This window comes from Pipistrellus kuhlii, unplaced genomic scaffold (genome assembly GCF_014108245.1).
Source record: "Pipistrellus kuhlii isolate mPipKuh1 unplaced genomic scaffold, mPipKuh1.p scaffold_m20_p_18, whole genome shotgun sequence".
NCBI classification, from domain to species: domain Eukaryota; kingdom Metazoa; phylum Chordata; class Mammalia; order Chiroptera; family Vespertilionidae; genus Pipistrellus; species Pipistrellus kuhlii.
The window spans coordinates 928,603-950,912 of NW_023425493.1; the positions used below are offsets into that span (position 1 = coordinate 928,603).

Below are 22,310 nucleotides of genomic sequence, written 5' to 3' on the forward strand. Positions count from 1 at the left end.
GAATAAGTCCGTTAACCTCTGTGTATCTCAATCAGTGTTTGTAAAACAGGGATGGTCTGGGGGTGAGAAAATGCATATGGAAGCTTTTGTAAAATATAAATCACAGTTCTTTTATTTTGCTGCTCAGATCACGACTTGACCTGTGAGATACACTCCTAGCACCTGGACAGAGGGCGTCGGGAAACACCCTTGGAAGGGACTGGAGAGGGACCAGCCTCCAGCCTCCCACATGCTGAGGACCAAAGCCATGACCCAGGAGGTAAGATGTGTGTGGCAAAGGGCCTGAGGGAAGAGCTCAATTTCAAAACAGAGGTCACAGATCAAACTGATCAAAGGGAATCCAGAACATTCATTTTCGACATAACTGTCACAAGGACCTCCCCTGTCCTTTAAGGGATGGATCCCATCGTCTCCAGTGCTAAGAGGGTGACGGCTCAGGGTGGTGACAGAGGTCTGGCCGGAGACCAGGAGAGGGCGGTGGGGCTCAGGTAAGGGAGTGTGCTGTGATCTGAAGTTGGGGAGGCCCAGGCCCTCCCCTGGGCCCTGCTGACTAGTAGGTATGTGGCCCTGAGATGAGCTAACTTAATGGGACCTCAATTCCCTCGGGATAGTGGACTAAAAGCTTTCAAAGGTGACTACCATGAAGAACCTATGACTTAATGAAATGCTATTTCCCAGGCTGTGTGTGTGTGTGTGTGTGTGTGTGTGTAGACCTAAGTACCAGCCAACTAATGTAAACCTAAGACCAGCCAACTAATCAAGGCACTGAGTGAGTCCCTCTAAACTATGGTGTCAGCTGTCAGACCTGGGGACTCTTGGGGACACGCCTGATGGGAACAGGAAGGGGACCTGAGGTGACTCCCTCTGGAGAACCTTTCACTTTGCAATATCCAGACTGCGCTGAGGGGCATTCAGAATCACAGACAGAAAAGGGTTGTTTTCCGGTAAAACAGCGATGACTTTAAAATCATTGGCTGCAGGGCCCTAAGACATCCGCTAGATTTCAGAACTGAGAGACCCCGCTGCAGAGTTCACAGTATCACTGACAATGATCACAATGCATATTTGGTTATTATACAGGAATTTGCCTTTTATAAGTACTTTCCTATCTATTTTTTTCCTCTTTTTGTCATCACTCAATTTTTAAGAAAACTGGCCTGGGGTAGTTTCTTTTAAAATTCGGAAACGTGTGCATGTTCAGCAGGAACCAGTCTTGCTAAGTGTGCGGAACCTTGCTTTATAAAGACAGTGCATCCTTGGAAAAGTTGTATGTGAATATGACTGTGTACGTCACAGCTTATTTGAGTGGGCAATGGGTATTTGAAAACAGAAATCTTGTATAAGATTGTGTAATATACATAATCCTTTCTTCTGCTTTTTTTTTTTTTTTTTTTTTTTTTTTTTTTTAACAATTTTTGGTTTTTAAAGATCAGGTGTTTCTTAAAGTAAGAACATGGACTAGGTTCCGGGATCAGTGTCCACTCTCCAGGTCCCACATGGGTGGCATCTAATCCCACCAGAGGGACACACTGCTGTTTCCGATTCTGCCAGCAGCTCCTTATTTCAGCCCCGGAGCTCTTTGGGGCTTCCTGCCCTAAACAAACAAAACAAAACAAGACAAAACAAAACAAAACATACCCTGGAAGCGTGGAGAGGGATGGAGGAACACAAATGGGACAGCAGAACTATTTCTAAATGAACTGTCCCTGTGAGTCGCTGGCGTGTTGTCTGTGTGTGCTATAAATGGCTCAGCGTGCCCTCAGTAACCAATCCGGGGGCAGCTCAGGACCGAGGTGCGGGGCCCATATGGTGTCACTGGAAATGGATCTCCTGTAAATGAGCACCACCCCTGGGATTAGAACCTGAAAGAAGTTCAGCTAGATTGCACTTTTAATAAAAGTAATAAAAAGGCGCTCCTGGCTTTCCAGCTTCATCCTCAAGCTCTGGCCACAGACACATCCCTGGAGCCAACCACAGGGCTGTCACAATTGCTCTGAACCTCAACTCTCTCACCAGGCCTGTAAGTCCGCCCATCAAGCCCACAGCGGCATTATGGGACTTTCAGAATCATGTTGCAGGGGGAGGGGCTTGAAAAAGGCACCATATTTATATATCACAGTTCATGACTGGGAATAAAGGAAAAAGCTCTTTTTGGAGGGCAATAGAAGTTAGAAGAGCTGGAAAAATCCTTATTATAAAAATTAGAAATTCTTTAAAAAACTTGATATTGGCCTGACCAAAGGAAATACAGTTTCTCATATTTATTGCTTCATGTGAGTAGCTCAGATTTTCATTAATGAGCTCGGGGTTAAGGCTTAGGAAGCAGGTCTCACAAAGGCCCAGCAGTTAAAGTTGATTTCTGTGAAATTGAGTGGAAAGAATCGAATACAGAAGCACAGTGCGTGCTTTGTGCTCCACGCACTCGCCAGGAACTCTGGACCCGGGCACACGAGCTGCGTGTGTGCATTCTATCCGCCCAGCTCATTCGGAAACTAAAACCACAAACAACCCCAAAGTGAAAATGCTATTCTTATTTGCTGAAATGTTCTTGAAGCCCTCCATGGATTCTTCGCTTATACACATTATCTTTCTGTAAATTTAGGACTAGTAACAGGAACAGAACAAGCAGCTGTAAACAAAAAATCACAATTCAGGTTTCACTGAAAACATGGTGAAGGCCCCGAATATCATAGTGACTGCAGAGCACAGAAATGACCTATCCCAACACTGTGATTAAGGATGCTCTGAGTAATCACTTTTTGGAAGGAGGTAGGTAGGTAGATGGAACCATCCAGAGTCACCATCGGTTAGTTCATATCAGCACCTTGGATAGCTCCCAGGACGCCCTCTCAGAACAGAACAAATGTCAATATACCTGCAGTTTCTAAGTGTTCCTTTCATTCCAGTGAGTCTACGGATGACCAGATAATCAACTAATAAATGTACAATGATTAATTTGTGATAATAACTTATTCCTTCCTCTCCCCAACACCCATTCTCCTCACCACCGCCCTTCATTCCACCCCCTTCCCCAGCACCCTCCCGTCAGACAGCGGACTGTCTGTCTTACAAAAGCCTGGTGTGGGTGTTTCACTTCCACTTCTAACTGGTTGGGAAGCAGCATTTGCCACAGGCACTGTTTAGTTTCGCTTCCATTCCCTGCTTCTCACAGGAAAATGGTCAATAGTTTGGATAAAAGAATCATCCTGGTCAGCTCCAAATAAAATATGGCTCCTTGCATGGTGTTCATAGCAAGTCTGTTGAAGCAGTGATTTCTCTATTCCTAAGAGGAAGAGATTTTCCCTAAGGATTATGGTTCTACCACCAAGGAGCAGCTCTGCTCTTCACAGGTGGCTGCAAAGGCTGGCAAACCAGGAGGTCTGCTTTGGCTCAGAAATTCAGTTTGGCTCCTGCCATCCCTGGCACCCCCACGGCGTGTCTCCACGACAGGTGCTCCACATACTTTCAGGCTGGCTGGTTTCTACTTAGGAGGAATCACAACCAGAGGTGGCCCCCGCTTGGGCCTCCACATGAGGACCTGGGCATCATTGGCATTGGGTTTCACTAGTGCGTTGGGGGGGATGGGTTCCATCCGGCTCAGGATCCGGGGCTGCTCCTGCTGAGTCCTGCCCACCAGCCGGGCCCGTTGTCCCAAGAGCTGAAGGGGGTCCACCTCAATGTCCACCCTCATCCTCCACTTAATGGTCTGCAGAATGATCTTCTCCTTTGTGGTTGTGTTCATGGCTACCAGCCAGGTGGTGAAACTCTGGTCCCTCTTGATCCTGGTGAGCAGGGGTACGTTGCTGTCGCTCACTGGCACCGCCCATGTCACACTGGGGTAGAAATTGTCATTCATGCTGACGGAGAACCTGGACATCTTGTTGGTGGGGCCGACCAGGGTCACAGTTTCTGTGGTGTTCCCATACCAAGGGTAGCTCACCCCATCTGAGTCACTGATGGCTTTTACTCTCCCTTCCCTCAAGTCAGGCAGCTCCCAGCTCGACCTGGCAAAGCAGAAGAGATGCAAGAAAGGAAGAGTCTGAATGAATTTTTCAAAGCTGGAGAGGTGCCCACCACTTCCTAACACAGCCAGCTTGGGCAGAATGGGGAGTTCAGAGGGGAATTCAGGTAAGAGAGTTCTATGCTGTGCTGTTTCATGATAAATAGGAACAAATGAAAACAAACAAAAATTAAAAAGCGATACCAAGACAAATTAAATACAGTCATAACTGGTCCAACTGGAAGCAGAAAACTCAAATACGCATTTGCGAGACCCACAAGGAGGCACTGACTATTTGGGATGGTGGAATTAAAATCAAGTGTTTAAGGTAGGGGTGTCGAACTCAATCAGAGAAGGGGCCAAAATCTAAAATCCAGCCTAAATCGCGGGCCGAATGGTTTACTGAACAGTCATAAACTATCATTGTGATGGAAACGCAGCGGAGTGCAGTGATGACAGCGCAGTGCGGGCCACATTGCAAGGCCTGGCGGGACGGATTTGGCCCGCGGGCCTTGTGTTTGACACATGTGGTTTAAGGCATTCATTGCAAAACCCATTTTATTTTTTTTTTCTTTTAATATATTTTATTGATTTTGTACAGAGAGGAAGGGAGAGAGATAGAGAGTTAGAAACATCGATGAGAGAGAGTCATCGATCAGCTGCCTCTTGCACACCCCCTACTGGGGATATGCCTGCAACCAAGGTACATGCCCTTGACCGGAATTGAACCCGGGACCTTTCAGTCCGCAGGCCAACGCTCTATCCATTGAGCCAAACCGGTTTCGGCCAAAACCCATTTTCTTGGGAATTATGAGTGTGTGTGAGGTTTGTTGGGAAGAGGTGCTGGTTAAGGACTGATGTACTTGGAATGAACTATTAGATTGTAAGAGGGCAAAAGAAGGCAAAATGAAAAAATTACATCAATTCTTAGAAAATCCCAGTACTAGAATTTCTACTTAACCAAGAAGGTTGTTTAAAACCCAGTTATTGGCTAACCCAGTGGTTAGCAAACTCATTAGTCAACAGAGCCAAATATCAGCAGTACAACGTTTGAAATTTCTTTTGAGAGTCAAATTTCTTACACTTAAACTTCTTCTAACGCCACTTCTTCAAAATAAACTCACCCAGGCCATGGCATTTTGTCAAAGAGCCACACTCAAGGGGCCAAAGAGCCACATGTGGCTCGTGAGCCGCGGTTTGCCTACCACTGGGCCAACCCAACTTAGAAAATATAGACATAGAAACTGGTAACACAAGGAAATAATGGTCACCTCTGGAACCGCCTCAATGTGAAAGCTATGTGAATGTTGGCAGACAAAGTCTCTCATAGCTATTCTTTTACTGACTTCAAGTCCAGTCTTGAAGTCTAATTGCTTAGTTTAGCAAATTTTCCATCTGGGCATTTTGCTACTATTTCTGGCTGTCCCCAACCTTGTACTGAAGGAGGGAAGAGGACATGTGCCCAACTCTTAGCCCATGTCTCTCTCCCGTGCCATGGAATCATTACCAACACCACCATCACCATCACCCCTACCGCCACCATCATCACCATCATCATTATTACCATTATTATAATCACCAACACCACCATCATCACCATCACCCCTTCCGCCACCAGCACCACCATCATCATTATTACCACTATTATAATCACCAACACCACCACCATCATCACCATCATTATCATGCTCATCATCACCATCATCATTACTGTCATCAGCAGCAGCATCACCATTGCCATCATCATCACCATCATATCACCAACTTCATCACCATCATCATAGCTGATACTTATTGAGCACTTGCTCTATTCCTACCACTGTGCTAAGTGTTTCATGCTTTCTTAGTCAGTGCTCAAAATATATGGCAAAATAAATGAATTTTTATTTCCATTTTATGTGTAAGAGGATGGAGGCACTTCCAATTCCAGATGGGCCAAACCACACGCACCTTGTTCATGGCAAAGTTGGCCCTTTCCCCATTTCTGCTGCGGGGTGGCTCGGTGCTAACTGTCCTCCAGGTCAGAGGTGAGGGTCACCTTCGGCTGGTCCTATGCCCTCTCCTGGACTGCCACACAGACTGTGTCACCACAGCCTGTGAATTTTGCTCCATAAATGATGCTTGAATTTATCTCCTTTTCTGCATCCAACTCTCACTGCCCTCAGCATCTCTGACCTGGTCTACTGTACCGGTCTATAACTGGTCTCTCAGAGATGCAGGTCTGACTGTGCCTTTCCATGTCTGAAACCCTCCAAAGGCTCTTCTACATGGACAGCACTGGCTTCACCCATAGCAGAACATTCTAGTTCATCAATAGGACATATGAGGCTCTCAAGGTCTTGCCTCCTCAGTTGCCTTGCCTCCACACACTATTCTGTTTCTCCCCTCTCCCCTTTGCTCATGCCCTGCCCTCTGCCCACACTGTTTTCTCCCCTCCTAGTCTCACTGTACCTAACTACTCTTCCTCTGGGAATCACTGAATGTGTGACCTCTGCAGGAAGCTCTCTCTTCCATGCTCCTAGGGATGCATTCAAACCTTCACAGGCCCGGATTAGAATGATTTGTTTTTATGTCTGTCTTTCCCTTTAGGTTAAGACTGCCTTCAGGCTTGGGATTGTGACTTATTTTTGAATCATTGGTGTCTAGCACGTTACTGATAATAATCCTATCTAATAAAGAGGGAATGTGCTAATTGACCCTTGCACTGTCGCAAAGATGGTGACACACAGAAAATAAGGAGGAAATATGCTAATTGGCTGCCCCACCTCAAATGTGGCATCACCCACAGCCACAAGATGGCAGCATCCAGTCCCCTCAGCCCTACTGGGGCCGTGCACCTGCCTCTGGAGTCCCCCAGTCCTCTTAGCCCCCCAGCCACCCAAGGCCAGCTCCAGGCACAGGCAAGCCTTGGATGGCAGCTGCCCAGCTGCCCAACGCTGCCCGAGACTCAGGTAACCAGGGCCGACCAAGGCTTACACTGCTGGCAGTGGCAGCAGCAGAGGTGTGATGGGGGCATAGCCTTTCCCTGATCACTGGGTTCTCCCACCCCTGAGGGCTCCCGGACTGCGAAAGGGGTCAGGCTGGGCTGAGGGACCCCCTCCAGTGCAAGAATTTTCATGCATCGGGCCTCTAGTAGATCTTAATAAATCTCCATCAAAGGAATAAGCAAATATTTGATTGGAATAATTTTCAAGTCTCTATGCCTGTAGCTTGGTAGCACTTGTATGCAGCAAAGCACTTTACCACAGGTTTACACTGTATATATTCACTCATCTTAAAAAACAACATTCACACACTGGCATCTACTATTCATTTAGGGTCTATTAATAGAACAGCTCCATGCCTGACGCTGAAAGTTGTGCACACTTAAGAGGGAGGGGGAGAAGCCACACATAAATAAAAATGAATGAACTGGTTACGATGGGCTTGAGGTGAGAATTAAGTAAGGCAACGAAGGGGCAGCACTTAGCACAGAGTGTGGCACAAAGCAAGTGACGCAGACGTTTAGTAAGGAACAGAGACGGGGAGTGGGAGGCAGCCAGCAGCCCTGGGCCTTCTCAGGCAGGCACTGGCAGCCCCTGCGGGAGGCAGGGACCCGCGTAGGCTGTTCACATGAGGAAAGGCTCCTCTGAGTGACATGGGCTGAGAAACACCTGGGATCTCCTACGTCTCCGAGCTATGACAGGGGCCGGCGGTGTGTGCTGGTGTTCGGGCCAATGCCAGTTATTATCTCACCCCTCCTTCTCCCACAGCCTCTTCTCCGCGCTGGGATCAGCACGGTGTTTGCGTTTCAGACAATCAGCCATTGACCCAGCACTCACAGCTAATGGACTCGCCAATGGAGCCGATAATGAAAACATCGATCAACTGCAACCTTCACGCTTCCTGCGTCTCTTCTTTAAAAGAAAGAGGCAAATCTCAATCAAACAAGCTCGTGTGAAGCATTTCGTTCAAATAAGTGGATCCTGGGTGAAGGTCCCGGTGCCACCAGGCCAGCCAGGCCTCCCGTGCCCACGGCACAGCCACCTCTCTGCAGAGCCCACGTGGCTCCCGGAAGCCCTGTGGTCGCCGAGAAGGTGGGAGCCGGCGTTCCGGAAGGCAGGCCCCGGGCAGGGGTGGGACGGGCTCACACCCGGAGCGTGCCCACAGACCTCCCGGGGGAGGCTTGGAGATTCGGATGGAGCTCCCCCGGGCCCAGGCCACAGGGGTCCCTGCCTCGTCCCACAGCTAGAGGGACTGGGACACCCACTCGGGTGACTTCTGGCTGTGCCCCTCCACACCAGTGAGAGCCCCTCCTTCTAGGCCACACTCTGGGGACCTGGGACTTCTATTCCTACCCAAGTGGCCCCATGCTCACCCTGATGGAGCCCCCACTTGGGAATGTGGAAAGTGAGGCTACGGGAGCACCACACTGAGGATCGGCTTTCCTCCCAGGCCGAGGAGAGCAGCGTGCCCATGTGCCAAGTGCCCTCGACGTGGCAATCCCAGCGCCCCACACTGTTCTGTCCCCCAAGCCCTCCAGGGAGGAGCGGGGAGTAAGAGCTCCCCCCCGGGGGGGGGGGGGAGAAGAGGGAGGGAGAGGAGGTAAGAGAGGGGAACGGGAGGAGACCCCTCAAGGGCAGGTGCGAGGAGAGGGCTGTTCGGGGAGGCAGGGGGCAGCGGCGTGTGTCACCTGACGAGTCACAAAGCCACAGCCTCTGGGTGGCCTGTCCACCCACGCAGACATCAACCCCAACCCCGGCACCAGCCCGGGTCCTGATTCCCAGAGGGTTTGCACCGAAATTACAGAGTGAGTTTAAAATTAGGTTTTCCTCCACTGCACTGTGTGTCAGACTCGGAAGCCCGTGACTACCGCCTCCCACCATCCCTCCGCCCTCCGTTCCGACCACATCCTCTCCTGACTGTGAGAGCCACATTTTCCCACGGCAAAACGGCCTTTTCAGGGTTTTCGGAGCCTCCGTGTGTGGAGGGCCTGGCGGGCTCCCTCGTCAGGGCCTCCTGTTCTGCTTGGGCGGGTCGCCTAGCGACACGTCCCATTAGGGGCTCTGCCTTCAGGACCCGAGCTCAGGGCCCCTCGCTCCTGTCCCGGTGGGCTGTCAGAGGCCCCCACGGGGGGCTGGCCGGCTCCCACAGAAGCTCTGAGGTCTCGGGTGGGTGATATCTGAGCTTCCTGGAACAAAGCGGCTCCCCCACAGAGCTGTGGGCCGGGAGCCCCAACACGTCCTCACAGAGGCCTGTGACCGCTGAGCCGACCACAGGGGCCTGTGCTGGGCGCCCCTTGAGTCCACAGCCTCCCCGAGGTGCTGGGCCAGAGGCCTCTGAGGGGTCTGGCTCCAGCATTTGTCTTCTCCATCCGTGTGGCTGCCTCCTCTCCAGGCCACCGAATGGTCCTGCTGGGCCTCCGTCCACGCTGCCCTGCCTGGCGGCCCCACAAGCCAGGAAAGTGATCTTCAAGGACGTAAATCAGATCACGAGGCATCTCTCCTAGAGGACAGGCGCCTCCCACCCCTGGTGGGTCCCTGCAGGATGTCAGGGTCCACCCCCTCCAGCCCCCGCCTGCGCTGCTCAGGTCCTTGCGACTCAGCTGTTGATCAAGACACAGCTGCTCTCCGGGGGCTGAATCCACTGCACCGACGGCGACGACGGATGTGCACATGGACGTGCCAGGCCCCTGCTCCCAGCAGCCAGCGCTTCCGCCTCCTCTCCCAGGCACTCACGGTTTCCACCGAATAACACCTGGGGGGAGGGCAGAGGGTGGGGGAGGGTCAGGTCCAAGATGCCAGGTGGAGGGGCGGTCGCGGGCACGGAGAGGCTGAGGCGGTGTGGCCGAGCGCTCAGCGTGTGTGCACACTCAGAGTTCACTGTTTTCGTTGACTTCCCAGTGTGCGCTCACAGGCCACGGCCCCGCACGGAGCACAGCACAGCTAAGCACGCAGCCCGGCGTGTGCTCTGTCCTGGGCCCGGTCCAGCTCCACACACAGGGGTGCTGCCTGCAGGGGTGGGGGTGCACACAGGGGAGGTCTTCTGGTGCAGCCAAACCAGGAGGCAGACGGGCGGAGCCTCCAGGATATGGTCGGGGGTGCTCCCCGGGGTCGCCCAGGCAAGCACTCGGCACTTCGGGGTCCCCCCCCCGTGTTCACTGTCCTGGGGAAGGGCCTCCACCGCCGACTGACAGGCACAGCCACTAAGCCGAGAGGGGTAAGTCGTTTGTCTGTGCCTCCCGGCTGCTGAGTGGTGAGGGTGGGAATCAGCCCAGGAGAAACCCACGACCTTCCCCTGAACTGGGTGCCTCCCCAGGGCCATTTTAGAGTTTCAATATCTGAACTCTGACACTTGATTAATTCCTTTTAAGACATAATTTTTGAAGTCCTGGGTCCGAGGCCCTGAGGCTGAGGGGAAGCGCAGCTGCGTGCGGGGTCATGACTGAGGCAGGTGGGGCGAGGAGTAGCCTTCAGCCAGAGGATGCTCCGGGCGCTGGGGGCGGAGGCACCTGCTCCCACGTGTTCTATGTTGAGGGTGCTGTCCATGGGGTGCTCTCCATCTCCTCCAGAGAGCCCGTGTCCGGACTCAGCCCCAGCGAGCCGTCGGGCGGGGCCGCCTTGAGTGGATTCTGTGGCCGCTGTTAGTCGACTCCATCAAATGCCCGGGGACTGGCTCTGGCCCCTGGATGGGTTGCCGCTGCTCAGGTGACTCTGGCGCTGGTCTGAGAGCCAGCAGGGAGCTGGCCTGCAGCAGAGGCCTCTGGAACCTTGTGCTCCTTAGATGTTGGGTTGAATCAGGCGCTGATGCCTCCTGCTGCCCAGGCTGTCGGAGCCGTGTGGGCGTAGATTCAGTGGAGCAGCAGCGCCCACACGCCCGTCCCCTGCGCCGAGTCCCAGGCCTCTCATCCCTTCTCCTCCACAGGCCGCACTGGGCGGGGCTGAGGCCCCAGGTGCACGTGGTGGGCGCCAGGCGGCCGTGAGGCGGGGCCCCGGGGAGCGCTGTGCAGGCTCCTGAGAAGCACGTGCCACGTCCGGTGGTCGGCCCATTGCAACTTCCAGGCTTCGTTCGTCCAGCAGCCGAGCGGTCTCCACCGGGGACCTTGGTGAGAGTGCCTGGCCATTCCTGCCGCTGACAGGCACAGCGTGGGGCTTTCCCTCTTACTCAGCCACCGGCGTGGGGGCAGAGGAGGCAGGTGCTGGGCTAATCTGGGTTGGGTCTTGCTGGGTTGGTGGCCTTCCCAGGTCACTTCTCACCATCAGCAGAACAAAACCCAAACCCCTAACTTGCTTCCCTGGAGCGTCCTCCTCTGGCTCTGATTCCGCCAGCTTCACCCTACCCTGCACCCCCGTGCTCTCAGCACCCCATCCCCACCAGGCTCAACCGGGGGGGGGCCCACGGAAAGCCAGCCCCGAAGCCGGCGATGACAGCCTCCTGCAGAAGCAGCACCCCCTCCCGCCCTCCCGGCCCTACAACCTTCCTCCCAGCGTCCCCTTCCTGGCCCCGTGCTCTGCGTGGGTTGAACAACATCCACATGCAAACCGGGAATCAGAAAGCCCTCTCCGCGTGCGCCACTGTTCACGGCCACGGGAAGACCCCACTTTCTAAGGCAGGACCCCGCCCACCCACATAACCCGCCCACCCTGGACAGGCAGACCAGTGCCAGCCTGGACCCTGACCCTGCGCTCCGCAGGAAGTCGGGGCTGAAAAAGGCCAAGTCTCAGGGGAGGAGGAGGCCAAGGAGGAGGCCATTCTCTGAGGACAATGGGCTTAGACCAGCCAAGGTCACGGTTAGGCTTGTCATGGCTTCGACTTGCCTACTGAAGCAATGCAGTCCCAACAAAATCAAGTGAGGGAAAGCCACCTCGGGACATGGCTCATTTGCAGTCAGTTCCATGGTTTGTCGAGCCACATGCCTGGCGCTGCCCCCAGGGCAGGGGACACCCGGCTCTTAAGCTCCGGGCCTTGCCCTTGGGAAATGGTTCGGGAGCACAGACTGAGGGGCAGATCACTCCAACGTGACGAGGTTAGAGGACAGACACACGTCACCGTGGGCCCGCAGACAACGCTCCTGGCCAGCTGGAGGGAGGCGGCTGGTGACCATGGCGACGAGACTGGCATCTTCACGCGTCTTCTCTCAGGAGCCCTCACACGCACCGGTGTAAACGACGGGAGGGCTCTGTGGGATCTGATCACAGGCCGCAGGCTCCTGAGCAGAGTCCTGGGCGAAGAACGGGGAGCGAGAAGGAAGCGGCATGGTTGACGGCCTCCAGGTGTGGTTTGGGCACAGAGGAAGAGGAAGTCTCCTGTCACCTGGACGTGAAGTTGGGCCAAGATCCAGGGGTGAGCAGGCAGCAGAAGGGGAGGAGGGGGCCTCGGCGACTCCCCCTGGCTGTGTGGCTTAGTTGGTGCAGGGAGGTGAGGTCTCAGGTGTAATCCTTTGTGGGTCCGGCTCCTCCCGTTGCCATGGAGATACTCACCAATGGTGACAATGGATGGGATATAGCTGCAGCCAAATTCCGGCTCAGCCTTCACATTTCAGTTACCTCTTCTAGACGCTCTCTTCACCCTCACCATCACCGACGGAGGGCATGCTGGGCTATTTCAGACACGGCGGCCGGAAGTTAGGGAGGATGGAAGCTGGTGGGCAGGAACCCGCTCCACGTCCTGTTTGTTTCCCACCACACGCTTCCCGCCCTGTGAGCGGGCCGGCGGTGGAGCGCGGAGACTCCGTGGTTAACCCGGCTGAGCCAGTGTTTTCTGTGTCCAGAGTCTATTTTTCTCAAGCATTTTCCAGAACTTGGCTCTCTGGGGAAATGATCTATCCAAACGGCCTGTGACTGACTTGGTAAACACAAGCCAGAAATAGTTAGCTAATGAGTTACCATCAGCGCAGTCATCCCTGCAGACAGGCGCACAGGGAGAGGGAAGTGCGGGGCCGTGGGGCCCAGCCACTCCCCCGCCCCGCAGGGAGCCAGGCCGGCCTGCCTGGGTGCGGTGTAAAGGCCCCTCCAGGTGGTCGGTGCTCTCTCTCCCTCCGCCTCCCCTGCCGAGTTAGTCCTGTGGCCTCGTCTCTCCCAGGACCTCTCACCTGGGACTCAGTCCTGGTGCTCGGCCTGCCTGAAAACCGGAATCTACGGTCCTCGGCATGTCTCCCAGCCCATGACCGCCATGCACCGGAGGCCTGCCTCAGTGAGTCTTCCTGCCGCCTGTCTGCCAGCGCCTGCTCTGGGCCATCCATAGCTCGCAAGCTGACTTGTCCCCCATCAAGAAACTGGATACATGGGCAGTGAGAAATGCCGAGGACGGTGGATTCTGGTTTGCCGGCAGGCATTCCAAGCCGCTCCCCGCCCTACACTTCCCACGAGAACAGGGCTGAGGGGGCACCATGGCCCGTGAGTGCCTGACCTGCCAGCCCTGTAGGCCCAGAGCTCACAGGCCCGTGAGAGTGGCGGCTCCTTCCCCACAGGCGCCTCGGCCCCGGAAAAGCCTGAGCCGAGCCCGGGCCCCTCTCCGGAGGACAGGCTCGCCGAGGAGGGCGTGTCAGGCGATCCCTTGCAGAACGGAGAGCCTGACCAGCCGAGGGTTTCTGGGCCCCAGCTGAAGGCAGGCGGGCCGGCCACGTGCCAAGTGCTCCTTATTTTTTAGAAAACAAACAAACACAAAAACCAACAAAACAGATGTGGACTGGGCACAGGAGGCAAGGTCAGCATCCTAGTGGCTGGGATGCCTCAGTCAGAGCTGCTTCTGGGGGAACAGCCTAGTCCCAGGGCCAGTACTGTGCATAGGGGCGCAGGGGTCAGGACACATGGGGAGTGTGAAGGAGTGCGTGTGTGTGCATGTATGTCTGCATGCATGCATGTGTGTGTGTGTGTGCACCTGTGTGTTGAGTCTATATTGCACAGAGCCAATGGTCCGGGAAGCAGGAGGTGGGAAGCACTGAATACGACCCCAAGAGAAGCCATCGAGGGGTGACTGTGCCTAGGACATCAGCCGTGCCCTCAGCACCCGTGACCTCAGCACCCATGCCCACAGCACCCGTGCCCACAGACATGAGGAAAGTGGGGCAAATAAAAGCAGGGACAGGGTGGGGCCAGCAAGTCCAGTGGGTCCGGCGAGCGGGGCGATGGGACAGAAGCAGAAGGCCACCACGTGCCCGGAGGAAGGTGTCCTGTGGTCCCCGCTGGACCCTGTCCTCACACGGGGCCTTACCACCGGCAGAGGGCTGCAGCGGGCACCCCAGTCACACGGCACTGTCCGGGCCACTCTGCCCCGGGCTGGCGGGAGCTGTGGACTCAGATGTCCCGTCGGTGCTTGACTTAGAGGCAGGCATGCAGGAGTGTGCTTGGTGCGGGACAGGATGCCTGTGGGACCCGCACGGTCCCGCACTGGAGGGAGCTCTGGGAGCAGCGGGGACGGCTGGCCACGAGGCAGCGTTCCTCTCCTCGCCCTGGGGCTGGAGGTGAGCAGACCAGGAGCTATTTTGGGGGTGATGCTCCCCAGCAGGCAGAGCGGGGTCAGGGACAGGATCCCCAGGCCCAGCGACAGGAGACACAGAGACGACGGGACAGCAAAGGCAGCGGGCTGTAGACCTCGCTGCGGTCCCCGCCGGGAAGAGCCAGCCTGGGCCCTGAGCCGCGTCTCCACAGGAGCCTCCGGCCTCTGTCCCTCTGCAGCCGCTCTGGATTGTGGGTCAGCCAAATGCGGGCAACTATCTAAGCTACATAACCACAGGTTTTCAGCTGAAAACGACATCTGGCACGAACATATTGTCTGCCTCTGAGAAACCACACTGCCAGCAGGGTTTCACCCCGGGCTATGACGAGTGGGAAACTCAAGTTCGGGTCCCCGACTCCCCTGGGGCCTCCGAGCTGTCATTCCCCCGGAGCCATTGCTGGGACGGCAGTGCCAGTCTGGTGGCCTTGGAGATCCCTGTGTACCTCTCCCCACAGTGGCCCTTCCTGTCCCTCCATGAGCCAGACGTGTGACCGAGGGTGACCTGGCCACGCGGTGCCTCAGTTTTCCTCGCCTGAGATGGGAATAAGGACAGGAACACCCACTGCTCTGAAGCCGTTGGAGACTTGCCCAACACCTCACCTGCCTCTCTTCATCCCGGTGGCCTTCCTCCTGTCCCACCCACAGTGATAGGCTCGTCTGCGACCCCCCCCCCCCCCACACACACACCTCAACTGTGCCTCAGGAAGCCAGCCTGGTTGCCAGAGAGACCAGGAGAAGCTGAAGAGCTGTCCTCAGAGGCCTTGTCACTGGCCCTGACGTTGGCTGCGCAGCCCCCTCCGCACCGCGGGCGCCTTGAGTCCGGCAGGCGGAGTCGGTGGTCTCTCGCTGACTCTGGGCACCAGCCGTTATCTTTCTCCCGCAGCTGAGCTGACACACGTGGTGAGCGGTCATCGGCTTCTCCCTGTGCTAGGCCGGGCCCGGCTCACAGGGGCCCTCCCTGCCTGCTTTCCGCACCAATGCGGTGAGCCCAGCGCCCATGCACGCTGGCAGGGAACTCGGCCGAATCGGTCACTTCGGATGCCATTAGGCTTGGAATCGAGCCTCCCAGAGAAAGCTGAGGGGTCCCCAGTTAGGGGGGTTGGAGCAGGTGGCCCCACCTAGACGCTCGGCTGGGGTCCCTCACGTGGCAGAGCTGTGGTGGCTGAGCACAGCGGGCCTGGGAGGACTCCGGCAGAAGCTGGAATGGGACCGAGGGGTTCAGGCCTGTGAGGCTGGGAATCAGGAAGCTGCCAGGCGGGCATGGACTGGCACACAGTCAGGCTGGGGCGGGCCGTGCCCTGAGGGTCCCGCTGTGGGGAGCAGGGACCAGCGTGAACTGTCAGCCCTTCTGCCGAGCGAACCCAGAGCGGGGAGGCCTGCAGACAGGGTGTCCTGACCCCGGAAGGTCAGGCCTGACCTCTGTCACATGTCCCCCGATCAAGCCACCGTGAGGTCCAGGTGTCCGGTTCTGCTCAAGGGCTGTGCCTCTGCTGTTTTCTGTAATCAGGCCCCGATTTAGGGACTTGGCCAGAAAAAGGGATGCTCTCCACACCAGCGGGCAGGAGTAGGAAGGGTGGGGCACACCGGGTCTCCCGTTTGTTCTCTGCACCCCGACAAAGGAACCTTCGCTTTAGGGGCCTGGCTGTCTGGTCAGGTCGAGACATGTGATATGAGGAGTGTCCCCAATGAGAGAGAAAGCTGGCCTCTCAGACGTGCCCAAGGCCGGGCAGCTGTCACCAGCAAGGACAACCTGGCGGACACCCTGCCACACCCACTTTGGTTCTCTCGCTTCTGTTCCAAGTAACTGGGAATATCGCTCCTTTTTGGCCAACTGAAGGGGGTGGGGGTGGGAAGGTCCTGACCCAAGAGGCCTCTGCACAGGACTTCTGAGGGGCGCGGTGAAGGCGACATCAACGTCCACAGCCCAGTCCCTGGTGCGGAACAGCCTCCAGCATGCACAGTGCCGTCTCATTCCCGGCATACGTGAAGTCTAAGCGCCACGGGCATCTTCCCAAAGGCTAGTTCATTCCCTGTGTTCCATCTCTGTTTCCCTCTGGCTACATTCCCTCCGGTCACTGTGATTCTGCCCAAGAGAATATAAATTGTGTTCAGTAGGTTGCACAATCCAGGTTCTCAGAGGCCTGATTAATGCCAGGATCCATGACTCAGCACGGCCTGCCCCGCTGTCCTGCAACTTCGTCTCCGGAAGCAGCCGGGTCTCGTCGGTGCTGCTGCTTCGGTCAGTTCCTGGGGGCAGCTTGCCATGGCCTGCCCTTCCCTTCGGCCTGGTCGGCCCCGCCTTCTGCCTGCATTGAGGGACGAGCTCTGATTCACTCATCACATTTCTGTTCTATTCGTTCTCACAACCCGGACACACATCAGAGAGGCCGTGAGCAATCAATGTCAGTGCAAGCCCAAAGCAGGGCTCTACAAGCCCAGCCCCCCTTCTCTTTGATCTTCACCTCTTTCTCCGACCGATCAACAAGCACCAAACTCCTAAACTCAGGCTGTTAGGCCAACAGTCTGACAAAGCCCAGGAAAGAACCCTCTGGAGCAGGTGTCTTCAAACTACGGCCCGCGGGCCACATGCGGCCCGCAGAGGAGTCTGACCCGGCCCGCCAGGTTTTTTGGGCAGTGAGCGCAGCCGAGGTGTTACAGTAGGAATTAGTAGTTCATATAGTCCGGCCCTCCAGCTCTCTGAGGGACCATGATCTGGCCCCCACTTTAAAAAGTTTGAGGACCCCTGCTCTGGAGCAAGCACATCAAACTCAAAGGCTGACACAGGCCACATAAACAAGGCATGCAGCCCGCGGGCCGCGAGTTTGACATGCTCGCTCCGGAGCCTGGGAGGGCGCCTTCCCGGAGAGCTGCCCTCCAATGCCTCTGGACCAGCTCTGAGGGGAGGCATCGAGCAAAGGCCTGGAGGGGACTGCATTTTGGGGGTTCACCGGTGAGGCACAGAATACACACTTGCTCCCCATCCGGCCTCTGCTTCCCGCAGATGCCCCCCAGTCCAGGGAGTGGCCAGAGACACTGAGTGCTCTGTGACCCCAGGAGGCAGATGCTGTCCAGGCTCCTGCCCTCACAACAGGTCGGCTGGCTACCAGGGGCCCAACCACCCCGATTCCCTGAGTGCTCCCCACATGCCAGGCCCCAGACCAAGCCCTCTCTAGTCACCTCATTTCATCTCCGAAGCCATCCCAGGAAGTACATACTAGGGTAATCCCCATTTCATATGTGGAAACTGGGCCATAGAGAGGTGATATAACTGACCCAAAGTCATATCGCTAGTAAATGCCAGAGCTGGGATGTGAGCCTCTAAAGACTGTATTCTTAGAAACCCCCCTTAAACGCACTGCTACATAGGCTTCAGTTAGAGAGATGAAGGTAAAAACAAAATATTTTCTAATTAAAAACGGAGACTATAGCAACTGCCACCTTTGGGAAAGACTGGACGCTGAGGCCAGAAGGCCCAGGGTCTACATCCCTGCTGTGGTCCCCTCAGAGCACAGAGGGAGGTGTCGAAGGTAGAAAAGTGAGTTTTTATTTCCTTCAAACTGTGCCTTCTGCTCGCATGGGGGAAACTGAGGCAGCCAGCAGCCACACCCTCTATTCATCTCCACATCATCCCTGTGAGTAGGTGCCCAGCCCCCACCTTGCAAGCAGAGCGGCAGGAGAGGGAGGCAGCCGGCTGGCAGCACGCACCTGTGGCTGTCACAGACTAGAGGTTCCTGTGAAGAGCCATCACGCCGGCATCCTGCCATCTGATAAAAACCACCTGTGGAACGGGCTTCGCTAGTGGAAGCTTTAGCATCCAAGGATGCATCTTTTTATGTAAAAGGCTAAGCAACTGTCCGATTGTCCGACCGGCTGGTAGCTGACACGCACTGACCACCAGGGGGCAGATGCTCAACAAAGGAGAGGCCAAGCTGTGGTGACTTGGCAGCAGTGGTTCTGGGGTGACTTGGGTGACGCACCTTGGAACCAGAGAGGAGGGAGCCCGATTCTGGGGTGTGTCACCCGAGAACCGCCTTCTCGCAATCTGGGACCCCTTTGGAGATGTCAGAGAGCCAGTTTCAGCCCAATCTCCACAGGCCAAACCAAGTACCCCTCCTGCCAGAGACGGCCTTCTAGCCATGGCACGGCCCCAGGTAAAGCTGGCTGGGGAGGGACTGCAGGAAGTGGTTCCAGAGCGTGTCCAGCCCGTCTCGCCCAGTCCCACCCCACTGGCCACGAATCAATGTGCACAAATCCATGCACCGGAGCACTAGTAGAAAACAAAAGCCTTGGACACAGGAACTGAAGGACACGTGGATGCTGAAACACAGGTGCATCTTATTTTGTCACCCTGATTATACCTGCTAACAGGAGCCACGCCTTTCTTCTCTGCGTTTCAACTCCCTCCCACGCCCCCTTTCAGTTACTTATCTGTTAGGCATCGCTGTTTCTCATTACTTTATCTGCGCCACCTTCTCTCACTGTGCTCCTCCCTCCCCCTCCCTCACTCCAGGAGTGAGGACGGAGCAGAGGAAGGAAGCAAAGGGGGTGGAGCCCTGATGACGTCAGACATTGGGGGGTGGTCCTGCAGGGGACCTTGGGTGCAGCCACATCTCTCTGATTAGGTGCGGAGAACAGGGTTCCGTACTTGAGCTCGTGTCCATCGAGACAGCTCGCAGGGCAGATGTAAGGAAAACGCTTGCTCAGCTGTGAAAAGCTACACACATGTGAACCTCCGTAACAGCAGGAGGGGAGAGTCTCCACTGAACCCCACCACCAGCCTGTGAGCCAGGAGGCCTGGTCCTGGGCCTGTCCACCCCCTGCCCTGAGGGCACCCGGCTCAGGCTGAGGGCAGTGGCAGGACCACGCCCTGTGGCAGACGCACAGATGCGGCGAGCATCCCCTGGCTGCTTAGCCGATGAACAGTAATGACTGAGTCGATGTGGTGGATGATGGGTGTCCTGGGAGCCATCACGGATGCTCCTCTCTTACACGCATTTAAAGATCTCAACATCAGAACTGCAGGCGGAGCTGGAATGAAGTAATGGGGGAGGGGGCAGTTTCATGGGAGGAAAATAAACCAAAGCATGCGGGGGGGGGGGGGGGGGAGAGACATGCTGTGAAGACTGATGGGCACTGGCTTTTGTGAGAGCACGAACATGGGACACCTGCTCAGCCAGGCAGGTCCAGGCTCTGCTCCTCCGCCCCCATCCGCCCAGCCGCCCGGGGTATGAGCGGCGCGGGGGTCAGGGGGTAGCTGCAGCAGTGGGGCTCAGGTCCCTGCCTGGATCACACCCGCGTCTGCGGACCTGGAGCTCCGTGTGCTGTTAGACCATCAGGAAAAGCAGATACGGCATAAGCTCTGCAGTTCCGCTGCTGTCAACCCCGCCAGTTCCAAACTCAGAGGAGGAAGCTGCCGGAGGAAGGCCTCAGGCCGCGTGGCCCCTCCTTTGTGCAGCGCACGCGATCTTTGAGGGCCACGTAGCTTGTCCCTGAGAAAGGACCTGTGGGCTTGAGAAGCCAGCTGCTGAGCAAACAGTGCACCGAGCAAACCGCCTTTTCCCACAGGAAGCGCGTGGGACGCTGCAGCACAGATGTGGGAGCATCTGGAAAGCCCCCACATCCCTGGCCCCTCGCCCGTGCCCACAGTCCCGGCTCCCGCTTGTCTCTTCCTGTCCTAACGGAAACCTCTTTCTTGGGGATACGGATGGACAACTTTAGTTCTCCTGCCTCCACACCCACAAGTCCTGATGCTCCTCCCTCTTTCTCCTGCACTATCCCCCCCCCCCCCCCCCACACACACCACGACAGTTCAGGCCCTGTCATCTTGCATGTGGCCTCTCCTTACTCCAATCCATTCCAGAAACTCCCGCCGAACAGCCCCTTAAGCACAGCCCTGACCATGGCACCCACTGCTCAGCAGCCTCCATGGCTCCCACTGCCATCGGCGGTAAAGACAACTCACAAACCTGATGGTCAGCCGCCTCCTGCTGCCCCGTCCTCTGATCCTGATCACACTGCGCCCTCTGCTCGGACACCTGGGGGCGGTGCTGTCCCGTGTCTGCCACCGAGATCTTAGTCACCCCCAGGCCCAGCCAGACATCACCCTGCCGCAGGGGTCTTCAAACTTCTCTCATTATGAGAATCACCCGGTGGAGGTGTTAAAACACAGATTCCTGATAGCACTTCTTATAGTTGGGATCCGGGAATCTGTGTTTTAACAACTCCACCAGGTGATTCTCATAATGAGAGAAGTTTGAAGACCCCTGCCCTGCCGGAAGCGCTTGCTCACTGCTGCCTGAGCACCTCTTCCTGGCCTAGGTATGTCCACGCTGCATTCCAGTAGTTTCTGTGCCTAAATGTCCTCCACCAGAACGTCCCACCACGAAAACGGGCTCTGCCGTGCACCTCTCTGGTCTCACCTCAGCGGGTGAGCATGCCAGAAGGAACTCGCTTGACTTGCAGGCAGCGAGCACAGCCAGCTGGCCGCCTGCCGGGTCAGGCACAGAACGCACGGTTTCTCTCCTGCGTCTACATAACCACCGTCAGCTCAGAAAAGGCCACAAGGCTACACAGGATGGTGAGGATGACCGAGACGTCCGATGTTTGCACACACTGTCACTTAACAGCCTGTGAGTCATGCGGTGGTCCTCAATGTGGGGGAGGAGGGGAGAGAGACAGTTCGGCCCCAGGAGACACTGGGCGGCGTCTGGGACACGTCTGGGGGTCACACCGGGAGATGCTACTGGCATCTAGGGGACAGTCTGGCGTGCTGCTAATGTGCTCCAATGCCCAGGCCAGCTCCGCCCGCCACCCCTTCCAGCAAAGAATTAACGATTTGGGCCAAAATGCTAACAGTGCGACTGCTGAGAAGCCCCAAACAAACGTAAAAACCATATTAACCCCGTGACTCAGACGAAGACACTGAGGCTCAAACAAGGCAGGTGGCCGCTGAAGTGCAGAAAAGGCCAAACCCCAGGTTCCCTGAGGCCGTGCTCGTCCTCTCAGCCTCTGTGTCCCTCAGCACGGCTGCCGCCCCGCCGCTCAGAGCCCCAGGCAGACCCGACCGGTGGTGCCGTGAGGGAACCTGGCAGGCCCGGGTGCTTTCCCTCCAAACTTAACCGAACAGCGGGAGGCGCTGCCTGACGCCGGACGGGCAGACTGCAGGAGGCGAGCAGCCCTCCGCCACGCTGGGAAGGACGTCTGGACAGGAACAGCCCCCTCTCTTCCCCCGCCCCCCACTGGGTAACTGAACCCTCCCGCGGGAAGGTGGCTTGGCTGACACCAACCAGTGTCAAGGTCGGTCTCCTCACTCACAGCGCCGTGCTGAGGCCGGGAAAGGCCCCAGGAGAGCGCCATCCACTGGCTGTCAGGAGCACCGTGCTGGGAACGCCATGCTGGGCAGGCCACCCCAGGCCTCAGTCCCGAACTCCCCAGAGCAGGGGGGCAGCCCCCCAGGAGGAGGGGCGGGGCTTGGCAGACTCTACGCCCTTCTTGAGCATTTGGGCCCGTCCCTAGACCCACCTCCGCCGGAGAGGCTGGCTAGTGAGGGCTGAGGAAGCTGGCGGCCAGGAAGGGGCCTGGAGGGCCGGCACGTCTGGCCCCGGGGGGCAGCCTGGGGCTCCTGTGGCCCACGGAGAGATGGGCAGACTGGGGCTCAGTGAGGAAGCCCGGGGACAACGAAGAAAGTGCATGAGTTCCCTGGGGCCCGGGGGCTGGCTGACCCAGGAATGGATGCTGAGTGAGCTCCTCAGGGGGTGGTGCAGAGTCTGGGTGCCGATGAGAACAGGCTGTGAGCTGTGCTGACGCAGGACCTGGGCTTCCGACCTCGGCACAG

The 22,310-nt window shown here is 56.6% G+C and overlaps 1 protein-coding gene across 1 annotated transcript in view; it reads right to left on the reverse strand.

Moving 5' to 3' along the window:
- Positions 1–2,516: 2,516 nt before the first annotated feature.
- The window catches only part of FAM78B (family with sequence similarity 78 member B), a 38,695-nt gene continuing 18,901 nt past the window's right edge, over positions 2,517–22,310 (reverse strand). Inside the window, exon 2 of the mRNA XM_036442692.2 lies at positions 2,517–4,004. Within this exon, the coding sequence (XP_036298585.1) occupies positions 3,482–4,004 (523 nt within the window). The 3' untranslated portion in view covers positions 2,517–3,481. The remainder of the gene's footprint in view (positions 4,005–22,310) is intronic.